This window comes from Typopeltis vanoorti, chromosome 5 (genome assembly GCF_054136105.1).
Source record: "Typopeltis vanoorti isolate ZY-2024b chromosome 5, IOZ_Tvanoo_1.0, whole genome shotgun sequence".
NCBI classification, from domain to species: domain Eukaryota; kingdom Metazoa; phylum Arthropoda; class Arachnida; order Uropygi; family Thelyphonidae; genus Typopeltis; species Typopeltis vanoorti.
In genome coordinates this window covers 40,436,321-40,459,114 of record NC_143553.1, presented here as the reverse complement: position 1 = coordinate 40,459,114, position 22,794 = coordinate 40,436,321, and the positions used below count along the sequence as shown (strand labels likewise).

Here is a 22,794-nt window from a genome sequence, read left to right as displayed (position 1 = left end):
TATGTATTTTTGGGAGAGTCCATAAATACGGGGGGGGGGGGGGTATGGAGTTAAATGGTTTTAATTTGTTAGTGATTTCCACAGGCCAAGAAGTGACCTTCTTAAGGAGCCTGTGGAGTTTTCTAATTTGTGAGTTGGTGGGATTGTACTCGATAGGGAGGTAAGTAGCCCGATCTAATAATAAAGCTTTCAGCTTACTCGTGTAATCCTTTTGGTTAAGCAATACTGTGGCGTTCCCTTTATCAGCTTTCGTGATTATTATTTTCTTGTTTTTCTTTAACTCCAGTAGAGATTTAATTTCCTTACTGGACATGTTGGCTTTTGGTGGTTTAGCTTTGGTTTAGCCAACGATATTAGACTGGATGTAGCTTGTGTTCTGACACAAGCTACATTTCAGTTCACAATGAACTCAGGCTATTTTGTTTGGAAAGGAAAATTCTACAAACAAATAGAGGGGACAGCCATGGGTTCTCCACTCTCCCCACCCTTGGCCAACTTTTATATGGAGACTTTTGAAGAGAAAGCCTTAAACTCTGCCCCACAAAAACCAACCATTTGGCTTTGCTATGCTGATGATGTGTTTGCTATTTGGCCACATGGCTCCGATGCACTCCTCTCCTTCCTAACACATATAAACAACCAACACCCCAGAATCAAATTCACCCTGGAAGAAGAAAAAACCACTGCCTTCCTTTCTTAGACACCCGCCAGCCTGATGGAACCTTGGTTTTCTCAGTCTATAGAAAACCCACCCATACAGACAGATACATTCACCAACAATCCCACCACCCCTCCTCGCAACAATATGGAGTCATTAAGAGACTACACAACAGGTCTAAACTTATCTGTTCAAATGACAATGCCCCATCTCCACACTTTCTCAGCCAATGGCTACCCCCCCCCCCCCAAAAAAAAAAAAAAATCCAAAAAATATTGAAACCAGTAAACCACAACCCCCCTTCACAACAAGGATTACTCTAAATCCATCACCATACCCTATATTTGAGGCACCTTGGAAAAAATTACAAAAATCCTAAAAAAACATGACTTAACTTCTTTTTACAGACCATATAAAAAATTGGCATCCCTTATCTGCTCTACTAAAGACCAACCTCCCACCCCCTAGACCTACCAGGTCCCTTGCAGCTGTAAGCTGTCCTACTTTGGCCAAACAGGCAGGACAACCAATATCAGAATTTCAGAACACAAGGACTACATCCAGTTTCACCAGTACAGCCACTCTGGTCTTGCTGACCGTACGGTGGAAGAAAGCCACGATAGTACACCATAGTAAATACATGTGTGAAAGGCTTTTCATGGAATCAGCTTCAGCCCTAAGAAACAATCCGAACCTCAACAAATTTGGCTGCATGAGACTGCCTCCTCAAATTTGGGAAACCTACGTCCGAAGACCTTCAGCCCAATCTCCTAAGAATACCAACATTGTCCGCTAGGGGGCACCATCAGGACTTTAGGAGAAATAATAGCCTCCTGCTTCTTCCTCATTTACTGTTTGTTGTGCCTGCATGCATGTGTCTTGTTCTTAAGTTTCTTGAAAATGGCAACGTGACGTTGCTGAAATATTGAGGTATATTAAAATTTATTTTAATGTATAAACTAGTGACGTTGTAATTTCCTTAAATTACTTAGTTAAAAATACTGAATTAATATTTTAAGGGCACAACAGTAGATTAGAAAGCAGGCTGTTTAGAGGAAGAACAGGTCAAATAAAGAGAAAACCAACGACATAACAGTACTAATGTGTGTAAGTTTATAATCTATTGTTGGTGGGATTTACAAAATAAACAATCTGCATATGGATATTTCAGTGAGAGCTATGAGATGATGTTGGACCAACCAATCCAATCAGTCAGTTTGGAAACAAACAACTCTTCTCCATACACAATCATGGATAGATTTCATAGCCAACAGGTATTAAACTGTCTGATTGGGCAAAAGTCAAAATGGAACTAGGTACCACTAAGTATTTTTTCAACCTAACATCAATCCTTTGCTTACTGAAAGAAATGACCAGAAAACTATGTTCAGATTTCAGAACAAAGTCCCAGTTTTCCTTTTACACCATATGCCAGTGTGGTTAGCATCTCTATTCTCCAACCAATAGGCTGTGCAATCTTGCTGTAAGCACAGATGTTTGTGAATGTCCTTAGATAGTAGGTGAATTTCACTGCCAGGTGTGAGACCATGATCTGGCACACACCTGGCTCAAAGCGATTTGAAAAGTTCCATGTTTGGTCTCTAGAGTAGGATTTCTAGATTATAATACTGTTTAGCTCAGTGGATGTGGCGTTTGCATACCATAGCGCTTGGCCGCACGAAGGAAGGACTTGGTTTCGAGTCTAGTCAGCGACTAGAGGAAATTTTTCCAAGCCTTTTTTCGACCGGTTCCCAAGTTAGTCGATCTCTGGCACGGGCAAGCGGGTTTTTCGTCCCGTAAACTCAAGAAAATCGATCATAGAACCCACATTATTTTCAGACACTAAATATATTGTGTTAGGGTTATGGACCATGAGATAGCGGCACATTTGAGCCGCCATCTCATGGTCCATAACCCTAACACCGTCTCTCTTTACTGTGTACCGCTTAATTAGTGATAGCCTTGAGCCATCTATCTCTGATTGGTACCAGTGGAGATTGAACTGCCCACTCAGTCTCCAAAAGTTAGATAGGGCTAAATGGCCTCGCCTACTCCCGTATACGGGAATAAAAAGGTGTTGGCTGATTTTTTTTTTTTTTATCTGGAAATCCACAGTACTAATGCAGTGCAGGTCTACTGTTCCTGACTGTAAAAAATTCAATTAAATAATAATAATTTTATTCAAACATATCACTATCACGTGTGGTGATGATGATGATGCACATCAAAGAGTCTAATGTTTCTTCTTTTTCATGGCACAATTTTAAAATGCTATTTTAAAGACTTAGGCACTAGATGATGTGGTCAACAAACCTAATGGTAATCATTCCTAGGAAAGTGCCATCAGGGCTGTGAAATGTGGAATAATGGGCATAGCAAAGAATGCATTAATATAGGTACCTATTCATCTTGCCTTAAACAACAATCATTGAAAATCAAGCAAACAAAAGTAGATTACAGGTGCAAAATAAAATGCGAATGTTTCAAACCTTCCATCAAGTTGGATGTCAATTTTCTTCTCAAATCTGCAAAATCATATTCACTTTTCAGTCATTTGCATATGGGGAAAAAATTAAAATTATTATTTTTTTTATTCTTCAAAGGGATAGGCAGATCTCCTTTAGCCCTAACTTTTTGGAAATCACAAGGTAGCTCTTAGTCATCACTGACATTTGAATACATGGCTAGCAATGATTTTGAAGACTGGGATGAGAGTATGGCAGTTGCAATCTCATGATTCCAAACTAACTGATATTATAGTATTAATATCCATGTGTTAAGGCTTAAGTGCTAGGAGAATATCATGTTGGAGGTTTGATGGAGTATTGACAGCACTAAGAAAGGATTAAAAATTAATTTTAATGCTTCCAATATTGCATCTCAGTCATTGAGACATCTTCAGGGAGTATAAATAACACTAGTCACACACACACATCATATCATCTTCCTTCTCCTGTCCACTAGACTCTGTGAATTACATCTTCTCAACATGTTTTCATACCCAACATTTCTGAGTTTTAGAGACCAGAAATCACTTAGTCAACTGACTCTGGATCTTTCTGAAAACCAGGTGGAACGAATCAGTGCATAGCAGTCCTTGATTAGGCCACATACAATGGAACCAGAATCTCCTTACTTCTGCAAATCATGCCCTCTTCACCATTGCCAGAATTCATTGTACTGTGCTCACAATTTTAGCAATATGTCCTCTAAATTTTAGATCCCTATCCATCATCACACCTAGATCTCTTATTTCCTCCACTTTCTCCAATATATCTCAACCAAGTTTATACTCTACATCCCATTTTTGTTTTCCAAATTTAGAACCTTACACTTTAACACTGAACTGGCTGGCAATTCCATGCTTCTGCCCATTCATGTCCTCTAAAGCCATAACATCTGTTTGGTGAAGTTAGAGAAGTAGTAGTAGAGGCAGGAAATCAGAGAGAGAGATAAGCACACAGATCCTGTCCTTAAAGTGGAAATAACTAAGATAGTGAGGTTAGGCTGGCATTAGATTTGATTTAAAGTAGTGAGGTCAAGGACTAAGTGTCAACTGCTCTAAAATATGTGCAGGTCAATGGAAGAAAGAAGCAAGCTTTTGATGGGGAGAAAATAAGTTTAACTTCTGAAACCAAATATCAACTTGGCAGGTCTTTCTCAATAATTATCATTGTGTGTTTTAATTTTTCTAGTCCTTTTGTACTATAAAAGAGGTTATATATGTAACAAGAAACTTGAGTTTCCTAATTATTAACATCACGTGCCTTTTATTTTATTTTATATATTATTAACCAGACTTTCATGGAGTCAAATTCAGAAGGTAACAAAACCGATCAAACCATGCTTTAAACTCATTCAATGTATCTGCATTCACCACAATATCAGGCAATGCATTTCACTCAACACCACTCTCCATGCAAGAACCTGCTTCGTATGCCCCTACTCACACCTTCCAGGAATGTCCTCTTACCCTCAATCTATGAAAATTTGTTCCACTTTGACCTAGTCGCAATTCTTTACAACTTAAAGGTCTCAATATATTCCCTCTCTTCTTCCTATTCACAAGGCTTTGCAAACTTCACTCCCTCAATCTGCCTTCATATTCCAAGTGCCGAAGACCAGTTACAACCTTAGTCAGTCTTCTTTTGATCCCTTCCAGTATATATCCTCATCACCAGGAAACCAAATGTGTGCACAATAATACACACAAGGCCTGAACAAGGCCTTATACAATGGAACCAGAACCTCTTTATTTCTGCATGTTAAGATCCTCCACATCATTGACATAATCTGATGTGATGACTTCATAACTTCTGGAATGCGACCTATCATCTTCACATCCTTGTCCACCACTAAAACTCTAAAGTCTTTTGTCTACTCAAATTCCTCCAAAATTTCCCCAATGTATGCTTTGCATTCCATTCTTGTCTACTAAATTTCAGGACCTTATAGTTTGCAACATTGAACTGACAGTTCCATACTGTTGCCCACTCATACAATCTATTGTAGTACTGCTGTAAGGCCATGACATCACTCTCCCCATTGTTTCCTTAAGGTTAGTGATCCCTTCATATTTATGAATTTAGGGACACATAACACATGTGTTCAAAAAATATTATTTTACTAATTATTAATAAAATAACTTGACGTTTCGACCCCTGTATTGAGGTCATCATCAGAAGGATACAAGTGTATAGGAACCAAGCTACATGCTGTTGCACTCTATAAAGGTAAATTAAATCTACGTTGTTAACTAATCTTTTTCTGAATTCTCATAGACAAGCTTATACATTGGTTATGCATTACTAAATCACTTAAGGAAATGCCAACGTAGATAACAATATAAATTAAATTACACTTTAATAAATATTACCGATATTTCGGCAATGTCACGTTGCCATCTTCAAAAGGAACTTACAAAAAAGGCACATGCACGTAGGCACTATAACATAGTAACTGAGAATGAAGTGATGAAGCTATTGTTCTCCTAAAAGTCCTGATGGTACCCCCCTAGTAGGCTAAGTAGATGTTCTTGGCCGTTGGGCTGAAGGTCTGCTGATGTAAGCCTCCCAAATTTGGGGCAGTCTCATACAACCAAATTTGTTGAGGTTTGGGGAGTTTCTTAGGGCCGAGACCGATTCCATGAATAGTCTTTCAAATTTGTATTTGCTACAGTGTAATACTGTAGCTTTCTTCCACCGTATTCTGTGACATGTATCCAGAGCATGGTCTGCAAGACCAGAGTGGCTGTACCTGTGAAACCGGATGTAGTCCTTGTGTTCCGAAATTCTGATATTTGCTGTCCTGCCTGTTTGGCCAAAGTAAGACAGTTTACAGCTGCAAGGGACCTGGTATACACCAGGTAGCTCTAGGGGAAGTGATTGGTCTTTAGTGGAGCAGATAAGGGATGCCATTTTTCTGTATGGTCTGTAACAGGAGGTCAAGTCGTGTTTTTTTTAAGATTTTGGTAATTTTTTCCGAGGTGCCTTGGATGTAGGGAATGGTGATGGATTTAAAGTAATCCTTATTGTGAAGGGGGAGGGAGGGGGTTGTGGTTTGTTGGTTTCAATATTTTTTTTGGGGGGGTAGCCATTGTCTGAGAAAGTGTTGAGGATGTGATTTAGTTCAGTGTTTTATAGTGTTTTCACCACTCCATATTGTTGGGGGGGGGGGGTTGTTGGCGAATGTACCTGTATGGGCGGGTTTTCTATAAACTAAGAAAACCAAGGTTCCATGAGGCTGGCAGATGACTAGTGTGTCTAGGAAAGGAAAGCTATTGTTTTCCTCTTTTTCCAGAGTGAACTTGATTCTGGGGTGTTGGTTGTTTAAGTGTGTTTCTCCTGTCTAGTGGGCAGGAGAAGGAAGATGATATGATGTGTGTGTGTGTGTGTGTGTGTTACTAGTGTTAATTTATACTCCCTGAAGATGTCTCAATGACTGAGATGCAATATTGGAAGCATTAAATTAGTTTTTAATCTTTTCTTAGTGCTGTCAATACTACATTAAGAAGGAGAGGAGTGTATCAGAGCCATATGGCCAAATAGCGAACATCATCAACGTAGTGAAGCCATATGGCTGGTTTTTGTGGGGCAGAGGCCAAGGCTTTTTCTTCAAAGGTCTCCATAAAGAAATTGGCCAAGGGCAGGGAGAGTGGCGAATCCATGGCTGTCCCATCTATTTGTTTGTAGAATTTTCCCTGCCAAACGAAATAGCCTGAGTTCATTGTGAACTGAAATAGGGCTGAGACATCAGGAGAAAATTTAGCTTGGGTTAGCTCTAAAGTTTCCTTGAGTGGGACATTTGTGAATAAGGAGGAGACGTCAAAGTTTATGTGTGATGGTGTGTTGCCAGTATAGTGTGTGAGCACTTTGGCCAAATGTTTAGCTAACTTGTATGTTGGGGAATCAATGCCATCCACTATGGGACGTAATGGCACATTTTCTTTATGTATTTTTGGGAGTCCATAAATACGGGGGTGGAGGGGTATAGAGTTAAACAGTTTTAATCTGTTTGTAACTTCTACAGGCCAAGAAGTGACTTTCTTAAGGAGCCTGTGAAGTTTTCTGATTTGTGAGTTGGTGGGATTGTATTCGATAGGGAGGTAAGTGGCCTGATCTAAAAGAAGAGCATTAAGCTTACCTGTGTATCCTTTTGGTTAAGTACTACAGTTGCATTTCCCTTATCCGCTTTGGTGATAACTATTTCTTTATTATTATTATTATTATTATTATTCCTGATACCTCCAAGGAGTCCGAAGACTCATCGCGGGAGGACATCTTCAACTGTCCCTACACCTTACCTCTACTACTACGAATCAACGCCATCTACCGCCCACCTCCAACACCACCACAACTAGTAATTTTTGTCTGTAAATTGCGTGTGTTCTGAAGGGCCGATTTGTATGTATGCGGGATGAAAAACCCGAGTTTCCGGGAGAAAAAACCCTGCTACCTCCGTATGAGATTGGCTAACTCACCATCGATTGAAATCGACCAGATAAAGATTCCTCCCGTCGCGACGAGAATCAAACTTAGGCCTATTCCAATCGAAGGGCGCATTCCTCATTTCCTGTAGAGCTTTATATTCCTTGTTGGATATGTTGGTTTTTGGTGGTCTTCCTTTGGAGAGGACACAAGCTACATCCAGTCTTACACTGTTGGTGATTTGATTCGAAAGGTGGCGGATTGTACATTTGATCTGGATCATAATATCCTTACTAGGTATTTTTCTGGGAGCAATGGCGAAGTTGTGGTATGTTAAAGCGTGTTGAGTGCTTCAGGATGACTGAAAAAAGGTTGATTACGGTGTTGGTAGAAAGTTTTGGATTGACAGTAGAGTTCTTTTTAATTTTTCGATCTGTTGACCTCGTATTTTTTCAAATTCTTTGTCTGCTGCGGTACACGAGACATCGTGTAAAATTGACCAAAGCTCGTGATTTAAAGTGCACGAAAGCTCTTCTTCAAGAGCACAAATAGCTTTGTTAATGTCAGCTAAGAGAAACCGCATGGTGGCAATTTGGGAACAAATTGCCACCAGTATTACACCATAGCAAATACAAATTCGAAAGACTATTCATGGAATCAGTCTCACCTCTAAGAAACTCTCCAAACCTCAACAAATTTGGTTGTATGAGACTGCCCCAAATTTGGGAGGCTTACATCAGCAGACCTCCAGCCCAATGGCCAAGAACACCTACTTAGCCTGCTAGGGGGCACCATCAGGACTTCTAGGAGAACAATAGCTTCATCACTTCATTCTCAGTTACTTTGTTATAGTGCCTACGTGCACGTGCCTTTTTTGTAGGTTCCTTTTGAAGATGTAAACGTGACATTGGCGAAATATCAGAAATATTTATTAAAGTGTAATTTAATTTATATTCTTATCTACGTTGTGATTTAATAATCTTTTTCTTAGCCTGACCTCTAGTGATAAATAAAAACTAGAATAAACTCTGCTAAAGTTCTCACATACTAAGATTCTTCTGGAATTGTACAGTTCATATTGTTATATTACGATTATCTTCTGGATTTGTACAGTTCAGGTTGCTATTGAATGTTCAGAAAAAAGAAAAAAAAAACACATTCACTAAGTCTTCTTGTATTGAGATTTTTCTTTGTGGTTACTATGAAGGTTGCAGATGAGTCCTCCACATTCTTGGAATGGTTAGACCAGCAATCGGCAACCTGCGGCTTTGGAACCGCATGCAGCTCTTTTCGTTATTAAACAATCTATTTTTGAATAATGCAAAATGAATGTTATTTATTGAATTAGAAACTAAAAACCCTAAATATAGCATTTGCAATAAATTAAGGACATTTTACATTTAAGTTATGTTTTATGTTGTTTTAATTTATTAAACCAAATACATCACGCTAGCACATGTAGAGCTACGGTAGCGCTTGCCTTTCTGAATGCGCCCATTGTCTTCGCATATAGTGCAGGTGTAGTCTGTAAATCTGCTCACTTTGTTAAAATAAGTAAAGGTTTTGTAGTGGACGTTGTAATGCTTTCATTTACTGGTGACTGTGTTAGGTAACATGAATATTGTAACATTAAATTAAATATTAACAAAATAAAAATATTTTTATAGTATTTAAAATGTTAGCAAAGAAGAGAAAGATAGAACAAGAAAATCAGCACTTTAAAAGTGAATGGACCGAAACCTACGCATTTGTAGCAAATACAGCAGGATTTCCAATGTGTTTAATATGCCATGAAAAGCTTTCAAACAATAAAAAATCAAAGACATTTTTAAAATAAACTTGATACATTTGACTAAGCATATTCATGGGGAGATCAAAGAAAAAAGGCAGTAGAAGAGATGCAATTCAAAGTAAACCTAACTAAATGTTCATTTTACAAATGAATAAAAGCATCAAGAAATACAACTATTGCTAGTTTTGTGGCCACTCAAGAAGTTGTTAAACGAGGAAAACCTTTCACGGATGGCGAATATCCGTGAAAGGTTTGTTCCCCTGCTCCTCAAGAGGAGCAGGGAAATGGGGAGGCTCAGGGTGGACAGGGATACACAGCGTGAGAAAGGTGGATGCTCCAAGAGGAGGTGAGAGCATGTGTAGGCAGGAAGTAATGGGATGATCAGGGATCAAAAGGAAACAGATGGAATTGCAAAGGGTTCTAAAATGAAGAAGCAGAAAGGGAAATGGCCCCAGTCCAGCATGGAGAGATCACATCGAGTGAGTGGTATCAGTGGGACTAGCTGTAGATCCAGAAATGAGTTGTTGTGTTTGTATACCAATGCTAGAAGTATAAGGAACAAGGCGGATGAAATGGTTGCACTAATTGCGTCTGTGCACCCAGAGATTGTCGGAATAAGTGAGACATGGTTAGATGAGGATGACATCCTGACAGGAATAGAGATGGAAAGGTATGATGTTTTCGTGAGGATAGAAGGGGTAAAAAGGGAGGGGGAGTGCTATTGATGATAGAGAAAGAGTTATGTCCATACAAGGTAGAGATGCAAGAGGGAAATGGGGCCAGTGGTTTTGAGGCAGTATGGTGTGAGATAGATTTGAATAGAATCAAATACTTGGTGGGATGCTGTTATAGACCTGGTAATGTGGATGGTGGTGATAGTGAAATGTATAGTCAAATAAGCCAAGCAAATAAGAAAAGGGTGATCATTATGGGTGATTTTAATTATGGCAATATAGACTGGAATGAAGAGATAGCAACTGGAAGTAAAGAAAATGAGTTTCTTGAGTTTTTGAGGGATAACTACCTCAGACAGTATGTAACAGAGGGCACAAGAGGATTAAGGGTCTTGGATTTGGTCATCTCATCGGAGGATGTAATTATCAATGAGGTATCAAATCATCCACCAATTGGTGAAAGTGACCATGAGGTGATTACTTGGGTTGCCAGCAGTGCAAGGACCCCTGTGAAAAAAGGGTATATGTGGAACTACAAGGGGGGGGGGGGTGATTATGAAGAGCTCAGGAGACAGCTTGCAGGTGTAGCATGGAATGAGGAGTTAGCTGGAAAAGAGATCAATGCAGCTTGGGGAATTTTCAAAAAATATTCAGTGGATGCAATGTCTAAATGTATACCACGGGTGAGAAAGTTAAATAAGGTAGGTGTGAGATGGATGAATAAAGAGATTAAGCATGCAATACAGAGAAAAAGGGCATTGTGGAGGCAACATAAGAGAAGTGGAAGTAACCAATTTCATGAGGTCTACAAAGACCAGGCAAGGAGGGTGACTTGGTTGATGAGAGTAGCTAAAGAGAGGTATGAACAGCAGTTAGCTAATGAAGCTAAAAAGAATCCTAGGGAGTTCTTTCGATATGTAGCCAGCAAAAGAAAGAATGATTATGGAAGGATGACATTGATTGGAGGAAATAGTATAAAGACAGCTGTTGCAGAATGTGTGGTGGAGATACTTAATGAGCAGTTCATAAAGATCTTTCAATCTTGTGATTGTGACTTCATGGAGAGATTAAGAGCAGTTGATGATGGGGAGGAGAGACTGACTGTAAGTGAGCAAGAGGTGTTTGGGGAGTTGAGCAAACTAGATGTAAATAAGGCTGTGGGACTTGATAATATATCACCGCATATTCTGAAGGAATGTGCCAGAGAGTTGACACCTGCCTTGACATATTTTTTTAATACGAGTCTTGCACTTGGTCAAGTCCCTAAAGAGTGGAAGGAGGGCAAGATTGTGCCACTTCATAAAGGAGGTGATCGAACTCAAGCATCAAACTATAGCCCTATCTGTGTGTCAGGTGTTGTGGTTAAGTTGTTGGAGAAGCTTGTGAGAACTAGGATCCAGAGTTGGGTTGACAACAATGGTATAATCTTTGATGGACAGCATGGATTTGCTAAAGGGAGGTCGTGTTTTAGTAATCTACTTACTTATTACAATAAAGTGACTGCTTCCTTGGACAGAGGAGAAGGATACACAGTAATATACTTGGATTTTGCAAAAGCTTTTGATAGAGTACCTCATGATAAATTGATAGTCAAACTAGAGCAGATAGAGTTGGATATTAGATTACTGCATTGGATTGGAGACTGGCTATCTGATAGGTATCAACAAGTTGTGTATGGGGGTGCAATATCCAGGAAAAGGAAAGTCACTAGTGGAGTGCCTCAGGGATCTGTTTTAGGGCCATTACTATTTAACTTGTATATTAATGATATTGGCGAAGATTTGGATGGAGATATTCAGTTGTTTGCAGATGATGCAAAGTTAGGACGAACCATAAAGAGTAGTGAAGATGTTGTGGCCTTGCAAGAAGACTTGAATAAATTGAGTGATTGGGCAAGCAAATGGGGATGTGAGTTCAATGTTGCAAAATGTAAGGTTTTAAAATTTGGAAAACAAAGATGGGATGCAGAATTTATGCTTGGTGAGAATATATTGTTGAGAATATTGAGAATATATGGGAGTGATAGTGGATAAGGATCTAAAATTTAGGGGACACATCGCCAAAATTGTGAAGACAACACAAAGACTTCTGGGAATGATGAGGAGGACACTGACGTGTAGAAGTAGGGAGATTCTTGTTCCATTGTATAAGGCTTTGATTAGGCCAGATTTGGTCACCTGGTTTTCAGAAGGATGAAGAGATGTTGGAAAGGGTCCAAAGGCGACTGACTAAGGTAGTTTCTGACCTCTGGAATGTCGAGTATGAGGAAAGATTGAAAAGATGTAATTTGCAGAGTCTAGTGGAGAGAAGGAAGAGGGGAGATATAATAGAGACCTACAAGTTGGTAAGGGGTTGTTATAGGATCAATGGTGGAGAAGTTCTACAGAGAATAGTGGGAGATCAGGGGAGAACCAGATGTCATCCCTGGAAACTGTATAAAGAGGGTGTGAGTAGGGGAGTGAGAGGCAGGTTTTTTTCGTGCAGAGTTGTGAATGATTGGAATGCCTTGCCTGAGAGTGTGGTGTCTGCAAGGAGTTTGAATGTGTTTAAGACCCGGTATGATGAGATGTGTGTGAGATAAAAGGACCTCCTAGATAAGTCTTTGACTCCATGAGGTCTTGTTTAATAAAAAAAAAATAATTAAAAAAATAATAAAAAAATATGTGAAAGAATGTTTTATTAAAATGTCCGAATTTCTCTTTTCTGTGATTTTAAAAACAAAGCGGAAATAATTACAAAAATAAAAGACATGCATTATCTGCTAAGATTATAAGGGACAGAACTATACTAATGGCAGAAGATATAACAAATCAGCAGGTTGCAGATCTAAATTCAACACCAGGATTCTCCATTGCCTGTGATGAATCATGCACTGTGGATGACATTGCACAGATTGTACTTATTTGTAGATACGTAAACTCTCAAGGAACTCAGGAAGAATTACTCGATATACTGCCACTTACAGGACAAACTCGTGGAGAAGACACTGAATCTGCTGTTACCACTTGCTTGAAAAGTAAGGGGATTAATATTAACAAAATAATATCTATTGCGACCGATGGGGCGCCGAGCATGAAACATACAAAAAAAGGTTTCGTTTCTTTATTTAAAAAAATTTTGCATGATATGTTTTCCTTTCACTGCATAATCCATCAAGAGATACTTTGTGCACAAACCTTTCCAAAAGAAATAACAATAGTGATGGATTTGGTTGTAGAAATAGTTAAGAAAATAATGGCAAGACCGCTACATCATCAGCAATTTTGTGAACTTCTTAAAGAAATCATTTGCAAATATTCCGATCTTTTGCATAACAGAATAAGATGGCTTTCCAGAGGAGAGGTGTTGATGCGATTTGCCACCTGCCTTGGAGAGGTTAAGTTGTTTCTAAGACAAAAAGACCTTGAATATGCACAGTTAGAAGATACTCATTGGTTACAAAAATTCTACTTTATGGTGGATATGACTTCCCATTTAAATGCACTAAATAAGAAACTACAGGGAAAGGAAAATACAGCAGTTTTGCTTTTAGAAGAAGTGATTTCGTTTGAACAAAAATTATATTTGTTTGCGACAGACTAAGAGAAAGGCACTTTATTGCATTTTCCTACGTTGAAGAAATATCAACAAGAACAAGCTGATAATGATTCCATAAATTTAACATTTTTCAAAAAAATTGTGGTAAATATGCGATCCGAATTTAATGGGAGATTTGAGGAGTTTAGAAAGAACAAGGCAACTATGTCATTTTTATTGCGATCACTTGAAATTAATCCTGCTGAATGAAATTTTTCACCTTTTGCTGGAATTGATGAAGCTGCATTTCGACTTGAGTTAGAGGACCTGAAAACCAAGGATTTGTGGAATTCAAAATTTAGAAATATTGAAGCTGACCTGGAGGAGTTGGAAAGACAAACTTCTACCCTTGCAATGCAATACAAATGGTCTGAAATAGAAGATCTTAAAAAGCAAGATCAAATTGTATTTGACACGTGGAATTGTTTACCGGACATTCAGTTAAAACATATATTTGGACTTCTATTGATTTTCGGATCGACATATTTCTGTGAGCAGATATTTTCTAATATGAATTTTATTAAAAGTAAGTTGAGAAACTAACTAAACAACGTGAGTCTTTCGTCATGTTTGAAAATGAAAATTACAGTGTATTCGCTGCATATTGAGAAACTATCCCAAGAAGTTCAACAGCAAAAGTCGCACTAAGAAGATATTTTAAATTGAAAAAGTTAAAGAAATAGGTATGTTATTGGATTTAAAGCAGTGATGAGCAATTAAATAGTAAATTACTTGGTTCGATCCGCATAAAGAATATTTTCTTTTTCTTTGATAAGAAAGTATTGATTTATTTTCCATTATTTAGGTATATTTTAATTTTTTAACCTGCACAAATAAATCCACATGTAAAAATCAACATTCATAAAATAGATTTTTAATTAAAATATACTAATTTTACCGTACAAAACGAACACCGTGGACAACACAAAAAACCTGAGAGTGCCGTATGCAGCCCACAGACCATTGGTTGCTCATCACTGCGTGCAACTCCCTAAATTTTTTTTTTAACAGATATAATTTTTAAAATGGTTCTTCACTCCAAAAAGGTTGCCGACCACTGGGTTAGACCATCATTTTTATTCAGATTCTTAAATGCTCAAACATAATCCGAATCTGAATAAAAATGATGGTCTAACCATTCCAAGAATGTGGAGGACCCATCTGCAACCTTCATAGCAACCACAAAGAAAAATCTCAAACAAGACTCGGTGAAGGTTTTTTTTTTTTCCCCTTCCTGAACATTCAATAGCAACCTGAACTGTACAATTCCAGAAGAATCTTAGTACGTGAGGACTTTAGCAGAGTTTATTGTAGTTTTTATTTATATATTTTTATTTATTTTTTTATCACTAGAGGTCAGGCTAAGAAAAAGATTAGTTAACAACGTAGATTTAATTTACCTTTATAGAGTGCAACAGCATGTAGCTTGGTTGCTATACGCTTGTATCCTTCTGATGACCTCAATACAGGAGTCAAAACATCAAGTTGTTATTTTATTAATAATTATTAAAATAATATTTTCAACACTTATTTTGTGTCCCTAAATTCATAAATATGGATCACTCTTCCCAGTTTTGCATCATCTGCAAACTGGGACCATTATGACCAGTTAAACCCATCCCAATATAGTTAACATATAAATTAACTAACAGTGGTTTCAAAATAAACATCCTGTGGCACACCACTGATAGGTATCATTGCTGATACCTATCTGAGAGTCATTTTCCCATCCGGTCCCATCTGCTTCAGTTTAATCTATCACAAGCTTTGCAAAATTTAAAGATACCAATGTATATGCATTTCCCTTGTCCAACACATTCATTGCCTTTGTGTAGTGCATAATAGACTCCTGTGGCACATCACTAGTGACTTTCCTCTTCTGCGATAATGCACCCCCCCCCCCATACACAACTTGCTGATACCCATCGGAGAGCCATTTGCCCATCCAATCTCTTCTTCTTCAGTTTAATCTATCAAAACTTTATTGTACAATGAAACCTGTGGAGAATTCATGACTAAACAAATACACGTTATAACCACAGTAATAAGTTTTAATAAGAAAATATTTCATCCTAAGTATCTTAGGACATCGTTGGTGCAGTTAATTCAAACAATACTAGGAATAACATACAGTTAGGATGCATAATTATAATGGAATCCCAATATGCATACAGTAGCATGTTATAGAATTAAATTAAAATATATCTGGAGGAAAAAAAAAAAACAGATTACATTAAAATATGATAACATATATAAAAATTATTTTACATAATTTTGTATGACAATTTCCCATACTTTAGGAATAGCAAGAACGTCATTACAGTTTAGATTTGGTCTGTGAAGTAGGGCTTCAATACTTTCTTTATATAAACGTTCATGTTTATATAAAGATCCATGTAGAAGTTTGGTCTATTCCCAATGGATCCTATGGTTTGGGTTTTCAATTCCTTGTTGTGCAAGGCCTGATTTCTGCGGTGTGATAAAACGGATATGGTCTTGATGTTCTGAAATGCATTTATGAACAGATCTACCTGTCTGTCCTACAAACCAATCTGGTTGATTGGTTTGTAGGTAATAGCAAGTTTGTATTTCTTTGTAATTTTTGAAAGACATTCAGAGATGCCTTTGACATAAGGTATGGGAATCCTATGGGCTTGTTCTTGTCTAAGTTGATGTGTGGGGAAGTGACTGATGAGTTGTTTTAAGATTGTATCTATTTAGTATAGCTGTATTTCCAATTATTGGTTTAGAGATTCTTCAGAGGAGCAGAATCTGTGTGCTCTGGTTACTAATGATTTAATGATGCCAAATTTTTGAGATGGATGATGAGCAGAAGAATTGTGAATGTAGTGATCTGAAAATGTCAGCTTGCGATAGACAGAAGTGGAAATGGAACCATCTTCTTCACAGACCAAATCTAAACCATAATAACGTTCTTGCTATTACTAAAGTATGGAAAATTGTCATACAAAATTATGTAAAATAATTTTTATATATAAGTTAGTAGGGTAAATGGCCCCGCCTACTCCCTATACGGGAACATAGGCGTTAGCTGATTTTTTTATTTATTTTTTTTGTTATCTTATTTTAATGTAATCTGTTTTTTTTTCCCTCCAGATATATTTTAATTTAATTCTATAACATGCTACTGCACACATATTGGGATTCCATTGTAATAATGCACCCTAACAATATGTTATTCCTAGTATTGTTTGAATTAACTATACCGATGATATCCTAAATACTTAGGATGAAATATTTACTTATTAAAACTTATTACGTGTTTGTTTAGTCATTAATCTATTAAAAGACTTTGCAAAATCTAAATATACCACTGTATATGCATCTCCCTTGTCCAACATGTTCATAAAATATGATCTCAATTTAACAAATCCATGCTGACAAGCACAAAGAATACCACTATTACCACAATGCCAGGTATACGATCAGCTTATAATTTATAGCCTTACTTCACCACCTTTGTTAAGTGGAACAATTTTACCACTCCTTTGGTACTTGTGCTATTGCAAGACTCTTGTTCAACTGTTCTACATAATACCCTCAATGTTAATTTGGCAAATTTGGACAACAGGTCCAATATTTCTAGTCATCTTGCCCTTAAGAGAGCTCGTTCATGTGTGCTGTAACCAGGAGATCGTGGTTGTTAACACTCCCAGTGCTAAGCAACATCCCACCTCCACATATCCGCAGATCCATCTTTCTTCTACGTGAATACAGTAAAATCATGGAAATCCAAAATCTTCCAATCCACAAAGACATCCCACCCCTAAAAATAAACAGACTAAAGTCAAGGCATCCTCCAATCTTAACAGCGAAAAATCTTGCAGAGACAAGTTTCAACATGAAAGAGAAGTGGAAAGAGTCCTAGTGTAACACTTCAACAGGGGACTTCCATGAATTAGTGGGCCCAACACAGATGCCTTCGGGTTTTAACCTACCACTGAAAACTTGGTCCACCTTTACAAATGGGGCATGATTTTTTCACCCCGACAAACAATAAATTACAGTAGAATGCGCCCAACGTGCATACAATGGAAACCTGTTGGACTTCATCCATGCTACACCAAGTGCAGTTGACTGAATAAGAATAATCAACTTAGACATACAGTTGTAGCCTCTTCTTGAGTCTCTTTTATGACTGTATTATGTCTTATTACAGTAATACCCCGACTTATGTGAATCCGGAGTTACGCGGTTTCTTATATGTACGTATTCCCATCCCGCTTCACGTCTCACCACTAGTCTTATCTTTCTGGTGCCGGCCGCATTCACCAGTGTCGCACATGCTGTGAACAAGCACTGACGTGTTTCGCACGGCTCCATTCATACACAATTTTTATAGTCTACAAACCTTAAGATTGGTTAATGTCATGTTCTTGATAAAAAATAATAATGTCGTCCAAAAGAAGCAAGTCAGAAAAGAAAAACATTGACTTTGGAAACAAAACTCAAAATTATTAAGCATTTTGAAGGCGGAATGAAAAATGCCCAGTCATTGATTTCAAGCATAATTCGTAAACGTCATGGGATTATTGGTGAGATGGAAATGATGCTCCATTGTTTCCATCTCACCAATAATAAAAAATTATTTTATTATTGGTGCGAAATGGATCTGTTGCCAGAAACTGATCAGGTTACTGAGGCAATAGAAGAAGTTGTCAACCTTGCAAGGCAATTAGATTTAGAAGTCAACAGTGAAGATGTCAGCAAGCTGTTAGACGCACATAACAAGGAGCTTACAATCGATGATCTCATAGAGATGTGTGAGCAAAGCATTACTGAAGAGACCAACACCTCAGATCCAGTTTTACCAGAAAAGCACATGACAAGCGCAAAATTAACAGAAGATCTCAGCTTAATTAAGAATGGTTTACAGATTTTGGAGGACATAGATTCTAACGAGGAACGAATTGTAGCCACAAGGATTAAAAAAATCATTGGCTTGCTATGAAGAAATTTTGCATGACAAAAAAAAGACAGTATGCCGTCAAACGACTCTATTAGATTTTATGAAACCATCGACATCAAAATAACTTTCTTTTTTTATGTACGAAAAAACTACAATTATGATTATAAACCTTTGGTCCCAAAACTAATATTTTGTATGTTTGTATATATAAATTACATGCAAAATTATACCCCGAGTTACGCGAATTTGACTTACGTGCTTTTTTGTTGGTCCCACCTACCGTGTAACTTCGAGGTTTTACTGTATTGTACATATGTCTATTATATATGTCTATGTTCATATATATTAAGGATTAATGCGATGTAACTTTTCGTGTGTGAGCCATATGCTAAATAAATGTTAAACCGTTGGCAATTCTGATGCTCCAGGGAACGTTCCTACCTCACTCACAATTAAGTCTTCACTTATTTCATTCTCTATACTACAGCTTCTGATTTCACACTGAGGATGAAATTGTCACTGGATACCTCAGCTATATCTTTTACAGCAGGTTACCAATCTCCCACTTTTATCCATTGACATCATTTTGTCATAATCATTATTTTTTCTACTTGCCACATATTGAAAATATTCCCAAAGTTTTTCACAGCCTGATTTGCTAATTTCTGCACTTTTGCTATCCTTACGAACTCAGTCACTCTCCTGGCCTACTGTTTATACTCTTTGTGCAACTGATTATTACCATTGATATCTATCTTATTCAGCCTTTTTACTTTTGGAACACATTCATACATGGATGCTGTTAGCATCTTTGTCAGTTCCCGAGCAGCAATTATTTCTTTTCTGCTCAACTCCTGATTCCATGCTGTAGCTCCAAGCTGTTTCCTAAGCTTCTCATAATTACTGGCCTTTCCTCACAGTCTTTCTATGGGCTTGCTACAACCCAAGTGATCCCTTAATGATTGCTCTCACCAACTGGAGGGAATACCAAACTCCACTCACAATGACATCCTCTGATGAAACGATCAGATCTAAAACTCTCAATCCTCACGTGGGAAGGAAGGAGCTGAAAAATTCTGATGAACACCTAGAATAAAAATGTTTTTAAAGCAACTGATATAACCAAAAGAAAGAACATACTAGTAGCAGAGTTAGGAAGATAACTTATGTTACCTTATTCTTGTGGTCATGTCAGTTGCTTTAATTATTTTTGTTCTAGGTGTTTATCAGAACTTTCCAGCCCTCTCCAATACATACTGCCTAAGATAGTCTTTCAAAAACTTGAGAAATTCATTTTCCTGATTCCCAGAGGATATCTGTTTATTCCAATCTATATCATAATTAAAATCACCCATAATAATCACATTTCTCTTGTTCAACTAACTCAAGTTGCTTATACATTTCATCACCACTTTCCACATTCCCTGCCCTATATCAACATTCAACTAATTATCTCTTCCTGTCAACTTCCACCTCATACCACGCTGCCTCTATTTCTCCCTTCTTGTGTTTTCTGTCCTTGTGCAAAACACTGTACCCTCCCATTTTTATTCCCATCAGGATATCATCTTAATTCAACAATTTTGAGGTGAATAAACTCAATCAGTGAAACAATTTCATCTTTTTTTATTTCTGATACTCCTGGCTTTTTTAAATAAACACAGCAATTCACTTTTAGCTCTGTAACCAATCCTACAGAAGCCACTTGTTGGTTGTTATTTCCCCACCACACCTGCCCAATCACATTTATTGCCACTTACCCCATATATCCTTGAGTGTCAATTTCCCCAGATATACATTCATTACTGCTTCCAACATCCACTCTACCTATCCACCTGGATCACCCCCCCCCCTTTCCCTGTTTCTCTTGCATTACTGTTCTCTCTTCATCTCTTATACTACTACTACTGTCATTTCCATTGCTGAGTACTTTAGTCTCTTCCATTCCCCTCTCCTGATCTTTGGAGAGTAGAATGGAATAGCTAATTTATGGCTCCTTTATTTCAAAAGTTGCCTAAAACTTAGATTCTTCTTTATCCTCAACACATTTTTGCTTCCCCACTCTTGGCAAATGAATGACTATAATAAAAAGACTTGGATTATTGATAGCATACCATAATAAAATATTTAAATTTTATAGTTAAGAGTTTAACTCCAAAAAGAAGGCATGCAATTATATTATATAAATGGGACATAACTAAACAATTAATAATTTGAAGTCTTTATTTTCAAAGAGAAAGATCTTCAATTAAGACATTACATAATTTTTTTTTACCTCAAATATTTTTAATGGTACACCATATTGGCCACCAGCAGCTCCACCTGTGGATATAATTGGAATTACAAAATGGTCATTCCAGATAAACTGCTCTACTTCATGTGCTGCTCCAGGACCACCTAAAAATTTTTTTTTTCTTTTAAGAATTGTAGCTTGATTCACAAATATATCCATTACAGCACATGGTACTTTTCAGGACTGAATTATTATATAAAATTCATTTTTCAAGTGCAGCTAAAAATTTCTATGTCAAATTTTTATTGCTGTAAGTAAATATAAATAGCAATAAGATTTTTTATTTTAGATGTTTGTTCTATTCATGAGAGACACTTGTGACATTAAATTAAGAATTATAAACATGGTAACACAAGAATATTTTAATGTTTGCCAAATATTTCAGTCTGAAACTAACAGACAATCTTCAGTGGCTTGATAGGAACAGTTTTTACAAGGTGGAATACAAACAATTGATCATTCAAAAGTAGAATGAGCCATGTGATGTTACATTGCTAAGCATTAAAGAGAGGTAAATTTCATCAGAGTGATGAATAAATTATAGGTATTAATTCACAATTTCATATAACAACCTTAATTTATAAATTCAATTCAAGATAGCATTAGACTAATGTAAGAATTAAAGGTCTCAATTAAAAAAAAAAAAAAATTAGTGTATTATCCGGATTAAACTTTCCCATATTTTTGACAAGGATATTCAGTCATTTCGATTCAAGTTAGGGCATTGAAGTAAGGCCTCAGCACTTTCTTTGAATAGGCATTCGAATTTATAGCAACATCTATGTAGAAGCAAGTCTTGGACCAGAGAATGTTGTGGCTTGTCTATATCGAGTGCTGTGCCAATCCAGACTTATTGGATTTGTTGTGAAGGATGTATGATTGATGTTCTTGTATTCTTTTTTCTATAGAGCGTCCGATTTGTCCTAAGTACGACAGATTGCAGTTACAAGGAACTTCTTGATATACACCAGGCAGAGACATAGTTGAGCGTTTATCCTTAGAAGAGGGGAAATGGGTGGATATTTTGTTAATAGGGATATAAGTGGCTGTTAAATCATATTTCTTCAGAATTCTTGAAATTGGTTCTGAAATCCTGGAAATATATAGAATTGGAACTCGATGTATTGATTCTTTGTTGTTCTGGATTGGATTGTAGGAATCGAACAGATGTTGTGTAGTTTTTTTGGAGAAGCCATTCTCCAAAATTAATTTCATATGATGTTTGATAGTTGAAAGTTCTTTCTGTAATTCATGGGGAGCTGAGCAATTAGTTTTTTGATAAGGATGATGGGCAGATTGTTTGAGAATATAATGTCCAGTAAAAGTGTGTTTTCTGTAAACTGTTGTTGTTGTCAGAATACCTGAAGGTGAGCAGATGAGGAGGTTGTCTAAAAAGGATAACTTGTTGTCTTTTTCAATCTCCATGGTAAATTTAATACAAGGATGTAAGGAATTGATTTTGACTAAAAAGGAAGGTAAGGAATCTCTGTTGTGAGGCCACACTGAAAAGATGGCATCTATATATCTCACCCAAAAGGTTGGTTGAGGGAATATAGATGAAAACACGACGTCTTCTAGATGTTCCAAATAAAAGATGGCTAAAGCAGGTGAAAGTGGACTTCCCATGGCCGTTCCTTCCACTTGGTTGTAGAATTTGTTTTGACACAAGAAATATCCAGAGTGCATCACGAAATAGAATAATTTTATGATATCTTGTGGGAAGATGTTGGCGAGTAATTGTAAAATCTCTTTGAGAGGTACATTAGTATGCAGAGCTTCTACATCGAAGCTTACCATAAGATCAGTAGGTTGTAATGAGATATTTTTTAATTTATTTAAGAAATCTGAAGAGTTTTTCAAAAAAAGAGCGTGAGTTGCCTATATGTGATTACAATAATTTCGTTAAATATTTGGCTATGTGATAAGTAGGTGAATCAATATAGTC

General features: G+C 37.1%; 2 protein-coding genes across 2 annotated transcripts in view; one reads left to right on the top strand and one right to left on the bottom strand.

Annotated features, from left to right (window-relative positions):
- The window catches only part of LOC150106331 (uncharacterized), a 404,058-nt gene that overhangs the window by 4,860 nt on the left and 376,404 nt on the right, over nucleotides 1–22,794 (bottom strand). The window contains exon 17 of the mRNA XM_090393084.1: nucleotides 20,832–20,953. Coding sequence (XP_090249210.1) covers nucleotides 20,832–20,953 — 122 coding nt within the window. The remainder of the gene's footprint in view (nucleotides 1–20,831; nucleotides 20,954–22,794) is intronic.
- Nucleotides 1–22,794, top strand: part of Gpat4 (Glycerol-3-phosphate acyltransferase 4) — a 470,968-nt gene that overhangs the window by 434,581 nt on the left and 13,593 nt on the right. The gene's annotated exons all lie outside the window — the stretch shown is intronic.